This window comes from Microtus ochrogaster, chromosome 4 (genome assembly GCF_000317375.1).
Source record: "Microtus ochrogaster isolate Prairie Vole_2 chromosome 4, MicOch1.0, whole genome shotgun sequence".
NCBI classification, from domain to species: Eukaryota; Metazoa; Chordata; class Mammalia; order Rodentia; family Cricetidae; genus Microtus; species Microtus ochrogaster.
The window spans coordinates 84,169,013-84,178,531 of NC_022011.1; the positions used below are offsets into that span (position 1 = coordinate 84,169,013).

The 9,519-nt window shown below is 49.8% G+C and overlaps 1 protein-coding gene across 1 annotated transcript; it reads left to right on the forward strand.

Moving 5' to 3' along the window:
• The first annotated feature begins 7,537 nt into the window (after positions 1–7,537).
• Hoxd13 (homeobox D13) lies at positions 7,538–9,367 on the forward strand. Its single transcript, XM_005346590.2, has 2 exons — positions 7,538–8,306; positions 9,117–9,367. Exons 1-2 carry the CDS (start codon positions 7,538–7,540, stop codon positions 9,365–9,367), a joined length of 1,020 nt encoding a protein of 339 aa, XP_005346647.1.
• The last annotated feature ends 152 nt before the right edge of the window (positions 9,368–9,519 follow it).

Consider the following 9,519-nt stretch of genomic DNA (forward strand, 5'->3'; position numbering starts at 1 on the left):
AGAGAGAGAGAGAGAGAGAGAGAGAGAGAGAGAGAGAGAGAGAGAGAGAGAGAAAGAGAGAGAGAGAGAAAGAGAGAGAGAGAAAGAGAGACTATCTTATGGACTTTTGAAAATGCTTGCTTGCTACGTGGCTGGGGAGGTACATAGGGCCCGTACCTCCAAACGGAAATCGTTACACCGTCTCTGATTTTCTACCACTGTTTTCAGACTGACTTCTGAACTCGGAGACCCTAGATTTTTAGTTTTATAATCGGGCTGATAGATAAGCTTCTCAGCCTCGGCTTTTCCCCTAGAGGAAATGAACTAGACAGGACGGTTTGATAGTAGAACGCGACAGCTAACTTAAACACAATCGTGATTTACCGTACCATAAGGGCCGCTCCGAATCCACTTTCTAAAATTGCCATCCCACACCCCACACCCTTCCTAAATAGAGGTATTTGTGGTAAAGCAACTGGGTTTAGAGGAATCAAAGTGTGTGTGTGGGGGGGGGGTCTCCTGCTGCCCTCTTCCCCACTTTGCTGTTCTTCCACATCTCCGGGCTCCCCCACTACACACTAGCTTCTTACCTGTGGTCCCTTGTGTTCCTGGTGCTGGGTGGGGGCGCAGAGAGTCTCCGACCAGCCTTGCCTCTTCTCCCGTCCGCCCGAGCCTGGAGGCTGAGCCTCTTGGCGATAACTTTGATAGTCATAATGACGCCGGTGGCAACCATTTTAAGGAAGATCAATCTTCACTCAAATCCGCTCATCTCCTGCGCTTGCGCCCCACCCTGCCCGACTTGGGTGCGGTGTGCCGGTTCGCTCTCTCTGGCTGCCCCTGAGGCAGAGATTCGCCCCGCACTGGCGAGGTTCACGAAGGACGGAGACAGTGCTCGGTGGTACAGCGTGTGAGCTTCCGAAGCAACCTGGAGAGCCTGGCAAGCGGGGCGCTGGTCTCGGGTTTTGCATCCTGGTTGCAACACCAACTCAAACCCTAACCTGGACCCCCTCCTTCCCTCTTTGGGACACACCCAGCACGTTGGGGTGTGTTAAGGGGCAAACCCCTAATCTAATTGCCCATCTGTCCATTGGCGCTTTCTTTTTAACCTTGGACCCGTTGGGGGCGCGTCAGGAACGTAAGGGGAGTTGAGGTGTGAAGTATATTTATATACACGTGTACACATATATAGTCAATGCCAAAAGTTTCTCTCCTCTTCCCCTTGGCGCCAACTTATTTCTACAAGCAAGCTTTGCTGAGAAAGTCAGCCCCACCTATTTAAAATCCTAAGTGGAAAGCTGGATAGGCTCGCAGACTAAGAATTGTCTGGTGGGCTATGGCCTCCATTTGAGAACTTGATCCAGCATCCACCTTTGCCCCTTTCCCTAGGGTAGTCTGTCCTACCCTAGTGGTCATCCGGCCCCTGGCGGCTCTATTCTCCTCGAGCAGGCTACTCTATAGGCAATTTGCAGGATAGGAGCCCAGTCCTGCAGTCTACCTCACCGGCTTTTCAGCCAGGATGCCCAGTTCCACCGGTCCTGGCCGTCGCTGCTCCAGTGTCCCGGGGAGGAGGGGTCCTGCTACCCAATCCTTGCTTTCCCAGGGGATTATAAGAGACTCTTTGGTCTAGGCTAGGCTCCGTGGGGGGCCAGGCCCCTGGCAGCGAGTGGTCGCTCAGCTTGGGCGGAAATCCTCCTGAAGCCTTTATGGCTGTCATTTGGCGCCCCCATCTGTTTTCCTCGCGGTTTCAGCGGCTGTGAGCTGTTTTTCAGTCACAGAAGCCTCCGCGGCCTAAAAAGATGACCCCCCTTCCTCCTTTGCCTGCGGGTCTTCCATTTCTTCCCTTCTAGGACTCTCAACCCCTGGCTCCAAAAGTTAGCCAAACCCGACCTCAGAAACTGGAAAATACCATTTCTCCTCGACGTCTTCAATCGCTAGTGGTTTCAAAGCTATTTTGTTCCTTTTAAGTAATACTAATAATGTATTTCTAGATTGTTTTGTTGCAGCAAGAACACTTGGGAACTTTCACAGTGAAAGGCACCCTTAACTTTTCCATTAGGAGAGTAACATTTCACAGCGACTAGAAAGAAACTGTCCCGGTTTTCAGCCTTTGGTGTCTTCGAATTACCACCACCAAAGTACAGGACCACCCAGTTACACAAGAATCAAACACATGCCCATGACTTCAAAGGAATCTTGAAGATGGAGGAGTGAGGTGACATGCAGGAAAATCTTACTCCATATTATCCAAAAGCACAGCTTTGGTGGAAAGAATGACAAAAAAGGAAGGGCAAAACCTATTTTTCTTGATTTTTCTTGTGATTGCTCCCCCCTCTCTCTATATATAGATAGATAGATAGATAGATAGATAGATCCTTCCCTCTTCTCCCTCCCTTCATCCCTTCCTTTCTTCCTTCCTTCCTTCCTTCCTTCCTGTCTTTCTTTTTCTCCTGGAGTGGGGTTAGGCCTCCAAACTAAGTATTTGATTCTTGTAAGCAGCGGGTCCCCCAAGTGAACTGTTAAACATTTGGTCTATGACTTCAGGTAAAATTTTGCTCCGGATTTGCAGAAGGGTGGATCGAAAATAAAGCAGGAGTTGCAATAGGCCGGCACAGTGGGGTGGTCTGAGCCAGCTCTAGGCTTCCTGATGGAGGGCTCCAATCAGTAGGAGCCTCGGGTTGGTTCTCAGGTTGATGTGAGTCTCAAGCCCGCTGGAGAGTTGGCACTGCAGACGGTGGTGAACCGACTGCCAGCGCCTCCAGAGTCTGAGCTGTGGGCCTGGCGTGTTTTCTTTAGGCTGAGTGCGGTCCTCACAAGCAGGTTTCGATTTATAGGAGAGGGTGAGGGTTGGAGTAACCAAGCCTGCCTTCCCTAGAGCGACTTCATGTTCCCATTGCTTCGCAGTCAAGCACTTTGCCTCATCTGGTCAGCCCAGTTGCATCCCTTTTCCTTCTCCCTCACCCCCTGCAATTTCAGGCTACCCTAGGACGGTTGCAGGTGAGGATTTGGGTGGGTACTCTCTTTCTAGACTCTAAGGCGGCTGGCTCAGACTTGCCGCCTGCCTGGAGTTTGTGTACCATCAGATGAGACCCAAGAACTTGCAGAGCCATCTAGCGCCAGGCGCGGGGAATTGCGGGCGCCTTTCAGGGATCCCAAGTCCCTTCACCGGCATCCTTCATCAGCCTCTCAAGCTCCTCCTACATGTTTGGCGGTTTCCAAATTTGCCTTGCTGCTACCCATAACCTCGTGGGTTGCCCATAGAGAACGTGAAGGATTTGACGTGGTGATAGGCTTCTATTTGACCTCACTGCTGACAGTTAGGAAAGTGGGTTGCTAGAAACTCTCACTTTCAAACGTGAGACAAAACAGCGAATTACAATCTGCTTCTATTTAGAAAGAAAGCAGGAAGTTATTCGGTCCTCCAGCTCTGGCCCTATCTTCCCAGAGCCTCCACTGCAGTAAAACTCAGAGTTTCTTTGGCAGGGAAGATGCTCCCTCCTGTTTCCTACCGTCCAAGGCTAGAGGAGTTCTCTCCATCTCAAATAAGGGCCTGCTGTACTATGGGAGGCAACCTTGGAAGTTTTAAAGAATCACGTGGTATATGGAGAAGGTCTTTGTTGTTGCATGAGATTTTCCTTTAATAGAGACTAATTCTGTTTCTAAACCCAAAAGGATTCCACCTCGAGATACAGCTAATGCCCCAAACACAGAATTGCATTTTCTGATTGTTGCTAAAACCCCTTTTCTACATCAGAGGTTTTTTGTTTGAGTTTTACTTTGTACTTTGTTTGCTCTTTTGTTTTTCCCCCAGCCTGAGGGAAGTGGGTTATTAGCTGGAGAGGGGAAATAAGTTACAGCGCCAGCAGACAGGCATGGTTAAGAACACTAAGCAACCAATTCTAATCAACTTAAGACTTTGTTTCTGAATTGAGACTTTTTCTACTAAATCTTTGGTTTCTCAAAAGTTAACATACAGATATCCTGTATTTCCTGGTTATGACCACCAAGGTAAATACTTTCAAAGGACTCTCCCACAACCCCGTTCTGACAAGACCCTGCCATCCTGGCTGAAATAAGCAACAATTATGTGGTTAATTGAGCTCATTGCTACCTTGGTAAGCAGGACACTTCAACACATCTAAATGCTAGTCTCTACCCATCCACTTTCCATCCCTAAATAGACATACAAATTTGTAAAATCTTCAAGAAAGAATAGAGACTATGACTCCAGAACAGATTAAAATTCTCTAAAGAAATTGTTGAAATTCCCTCTTCAGGAGGGAAAGAAGGGTCAGGAGCAAGTGAAGGAGAAAGAAGAGTAAAGAGGCACTTGGAGCAACAACAGACAGCATGAGTTTTTCACCAAAATCAGGAAACATATCAAAAACTTCACAGAGCAATCGGTAAGTATTTGGAGACACTTGTCATTGCAAAACTCTTTTGCTTAACAAAACCTGCTTCTTGTGTTAAATTTTCACTGTGATACACCCACACACAAATATAGGGCTCGCCCTGTGCTCTGGGACATCTGACGAAAATGGTTATAAAGCCGGCATAGTGGCTCATACCTGTAATCCCACCCCTTTTGGAATTTTGAGCCAGTCTAGGCTAAAGAGTGGATCTGTGCCTCAAAAATGAAAGAAAATAAAGGATTGCAATTAAATTTTAACTTGAATAGAATTTGGACACAAGACACACAAGCTACATTGAAAATATTTCTCCCCATTTAACCTCGGAACCCTCTCCATACCTGTCTGTCATCTTATAAACTAACAACCTTACTAGTTCATCTACAAAGCAATCCCAGCATTGCCTAGCCGTAAACCTCCGCATGGCCCAATAGCAGAAACTTCCCTGGGGTGCTGGGGATTTGGGGCTCTACCTATGCGACTTCTCAGAACCTTTCTCTGGGTGTAACCTGCTCCTCCTGCATACCTAACACTTAACTTTGTTGAAGTCACAGAAAACCCCAGGATAGCAAAGGGCAAAGTTCATTAATCAAAACTTCCTCTATTTCTAAATAACCTTTGAAATCGGCAGAAAACTCCCAGTCCTATAATGACACCACAAAGCATTATTGGGAATGAGGCCTTCTTGAGAGGTTTCAACCTGGGTATTAATCCCAATTTTCCCCCAGTTGAGTACAACTTAATTTCTTGCCAAGGGAAAAAAAATAAGGAAGAAAAAAATAAGCCAAGGCTGATGTGTGAACTGGAATCACAAAACGTGACAAACTCTTCTCTCTATTTTTTTATCTTTGTTTTAAAGATAAAATGTTTATTAAATGTATTAGCCAGAGTATATGCAGATAGTACTGAAGCTTAAAGAGCACAAAATCACTAAAATATTGAGTTTTAGGAGACCAAAAGATTGTTGCTTCCAGTTATGTCTGCTTATTCCGTTGTATTTTCAAAATATTTCAGCAAATGCTTGAAGCCATGGGGAGAAATACCAAGCTCTCCCATGCTGTTTTCTCTCTGAATAACAGAAAGGAAAACAAGGGAAAGTAAAACATTTAATTGCTAATCTCTTTTTAAAACTCAGCAACTCCACTACCTGACCCTTTAGATGCAATCTAGCTTCCGTTACTAACTTTTCCCTTCTCTCAAGTAATCAGAACTATCCTGATCAACAAATGGCTGCTCATCACAGATCCACAAAGCCCCGGAGAGACTCTCCAGATTTGAATTTGACCATGAACGAGTCTAGGACGTTTAAAAGTCAGACAAATTCTCTTACTTCTCTCTTCTAGTACCTCTCTCATAACTTTCCCCCTTTATTTGCGCCTTTTATGGTTACTGTGTTTTTCGTGTCAACAGTCCCAAAGCCATCAGCCCACCCTGCAAGGTCAGACCAGACCAGGCCCAGGAAGACCTGCTCCCTCTTTCTCTTCTTCTTTCAATCAGAGGGCAGTAGCGCTGGGTGACAAACTGGCCCCAGTACCACACGTTTAAAACGAATGATTTTCTTAACAGGTAAACTGGTCTGAAAGGTCGATAGAACAGCACCCAGTGGCTCACTTTGAGGCTCTTACACCCACCCACCCACGCAGCACTTTTGAATCACCACCTCTAGTATTGCTCCCAGGAGACCTAGATTCAACCCAGGACTCACAAGGGCGACCCTTAAGTGGTTAAGATCCCAGAATAGTTAGCTGGGACTCTGGGGCAGAAGAATGATTGGGACTGGGATGGGGTGGGAATACGGAAGGATTAGAGCTGTAGCAGATACACCCCCAAAATTGGGTTAGCAGCTCCAGTGAGAGCGAACGCGCTATCCCTGTGAAGTCGGACCTAGGCGTTCTGGGCGGCTTCTATCGCCAGCCCCGACTTTCCTTGGGGAAAAAAAAAAAATCCTTTTAACTTGGCACACTCAATTCTCTGCAGTTGGCAGCCTGGAAAAGGAAGCGAAACAAAGGTCCCTAGGAAAGTGAAGTTTTCAATTAATTGGTATGAGTAACGGGCGGGGGTGGGTGGTGGCTGCAAAATGCTGGAGGCCGGTAGGCTGTGGGCAAGGCGCAGAGGATTCCTGGCAGTCTGAGTGTGGCTTTCTCCTCCCGCTCTGGTCACGAAGTCTTCTGCGGGCCCGGGAAGAGGCCAGCCTTCTTAGTGACTCCCTGCTGCCGGGAGGTAAGAGATGTGTAGCTGGCATCCGTAAACTTCCTAGCTGCGCAGACTGTCCAGCTTGCGACTCTGAGGTGAGTTGTAAGTCTCTGGTGTACCTCAAGGGCGTTTTGAGAGTGATTTGTGACCTGATGGTGTCTGTATAGCAAGACTCTGCTCTGGACTGATCTTTGTGTGAATTGCTTTTACCCTTTAGGTAAGTTCAAGGTAAGAAAACTGGGCTGTCTCGAATTTAGGGTGTAGAGGTAGACTAACGAAAGATTAAGTAAGCAACAGGTTTTAAAAAAAAAAACCAGCAACAAGAAAAAACAGGATTGCTCTGCCTTCACATCATCTGACCACCTCTGACCTCCACCCTCATTTTGGTGTGCAGCTCGAGCAGAAGAGAGGTGGCAAAAACAGCGGTGGTGGAGATGAGGCGCAGGCCTCGGCGCCCGCCTTGCAGACAGGCCTGAGATGGGCCGTCGCGCAATCAACTCGAGGGGGTGGCTGCAGAGTAAACTCCTGGGTCTGGTGGGGGGGGGGAATGGGAGGTGGGCCTCCCAAAGGCCTGAGGAGGGGTGGGGGCCCTGTGGGTGGGTCCAGCCAGATCCCGGCTGGGAGCCTGGCTCGCCCGCGCCCCCACCCCCACGTGGCCGGGAGCAGCCAATGGCACGGTCCTCGGCCGGCGCCCTCGGGGCGGGAGGCGGCCCCCCGACCGGCCCAGGCCCCCTCCCAACCTGAACTTCGTTTTTATAAACGTCCCGCGATGAGCTAACCTGTTGGAGGGCGGGCGGGCGGGCGGACAGGAGGCGGGAGGCTCGCGGAGGGAGAGAGGACGGGAGGGAGAGGGCGGGTGCGAGCGCAGCGCGGAACACAGCAAGGAGGGAGGAGGCGCGGTGCGCCATGGTGTCCTGCGCGGGGCCGAGGCCGGGGCCTGGGCCGGGCCAGGCCGGGCCATGAGCCGCTCGGGGACTTGGGACATGGACGGGCTGCGGGCGGACGGCGGGGCCCCTGGGGCGGCGCCGGCCTCCTCCTCGTCCTCTGTGGCGGCGCCGGGCCAGTGTCGCGGCTTCCTGTCGGCGCCGGTGTTCGCGGGGACACATTCCGGACGCGCGGCGGCGGCAGCGGCGGCAGCAGCTGCAGCGGCGGCGGCGGCCTCCAGCTTCTCTTACCCGGGGACCTCAGAGCGCACAGGCTCCTCGTCGTCGTCGTCATCCTCGGCTGTGATCGCCACTCGCCCCGAGGCTCCGGTGGCTAAAGAGTGTCCTGCGCCAGCGGCCGCCGCGACTGCTGCAGCACCCCCGGGCGCTCCGGCGCTGGGCTACGGCTACCACTTCGGCAACGGCTACTACAGCTGCCGCATGTCGCACGGTGTGGGCTTACAACAGAACGCTCTCAAGTCGTCGCCGCACGCCTCTCTCGGAGGTTTCCCGGTGGAGAAGTACATGGACGTGTCGGGCCTGGCGAGCAGCAGCGTACCGACCAACGAGGTGCCCGCGCGAGCCAAGGAAGTGTCCTTCTACCAGGGCTACACAAGTCCCTATCAGCACGTGCCTGGGTACATCGACATGGTGTCCACTTTTGGATCCGGGGAACCTCGGCACGAGGCATACATCTCCATGGAGGGCTACCAGTCCTGGACGCTAGCCAACGGGTGGAACAGCCAGGTGTACTGTGCCAAGGACCAGCCTCAGGGGTCCCATTTTTGGAAATCGTCCTTTCCAGGTAGGAGCAACGTAGAAAAGAGAACAACACTGGGGGGGGAGGGTGCGGGAGAGAAGGAAGAAAAGCCCCTACAGACCCGACCGGGTTTAACACACTAGAAAAGTTGGTGTCGTTTCTGTAATCTGTAACTTTCCCAATTAAAACCGCCTCTGCAAATTTTCCCTTCCCTGTACAGCAAGGTGCTTTTGCCCTACAGTTCAATATCTTTAGTTACCTTTGCTTCTCTTGCTCCTTTCTCCCTCCCTTCCTTCCTCTCCTCTCTCCCTCCCTCCCTTCCTCCTCTCTCTCCCTCCCTTTCTCAACCTCCTTACTTAAGAGGTTTTTTTCCTAAAAGGTGTCAAAGTTGAGCACCCAGTTTTTCAAGTGGGGTTCCAATGACCACTAAAGCTTAGAGCCCATAAATCCCCAAACACAGGAACAGAAATTAAAGCTTGAGTAAAAGATCTGAAGAGTGTGTGTGTGTGTGTGTGTGTGTGTGTGTGCAACTGGCAATTGCAGAAACTGCCCTTATGAGCTTTCCCCAATAACCAGACCATAAAATCCCAGGCTTGTTAAAATGCCGATTTGAAAAACCATCATGATCCATCAAATTAGCCTTTGTCTTGAAGTGCAAATAGTCTTCCTTTAATAATGTGTAAATAATATGTCTATGTAAATAATAATAAAGTATAAACAATCTCATTTTCTTTATTCTCTGCCCCTGCCCAGTACTAATGCATGCACCACAGACACAGTCACCTAACACAATTCGAAGCTTTAGGCGCTCCAAGTACCGCAGTCTAATTTTTCCCATGCTGTTGTTTGTGCCAGGGGATGTGGCTTTAAATCAGCCCGACATGTGTGTCTACAGACGGGGAAGGAAGAAAAGGGTACCTTACACCAAACTGCAGCTCAAAGAACTGGAGAACGAGTACGCCATTAACAAGTTCATTAACAAGGACAAGAGGCGGCGGATCTCGGCTGCCACCAACCTCTCGGAGAGACAAGTAACCATTTGGTTTCAGAATCGAAGAGTGAAAGACAAGAAAATCGTCTCCAAGCTCAAAGACACTGTCTCCTGATGTGGGCCAGGCTGGAGACAGTTTAAAGGCTTTCCGTTGTCTCCAAAAATACCTTTGGAAAGACTTGAAAATGTATTTAATTTCCCATTTCCCTGCCTACGATGGCAAACATTGTGAATCGGTTCTCTCTCTCTCTCTCTCTCTCTCTCTCT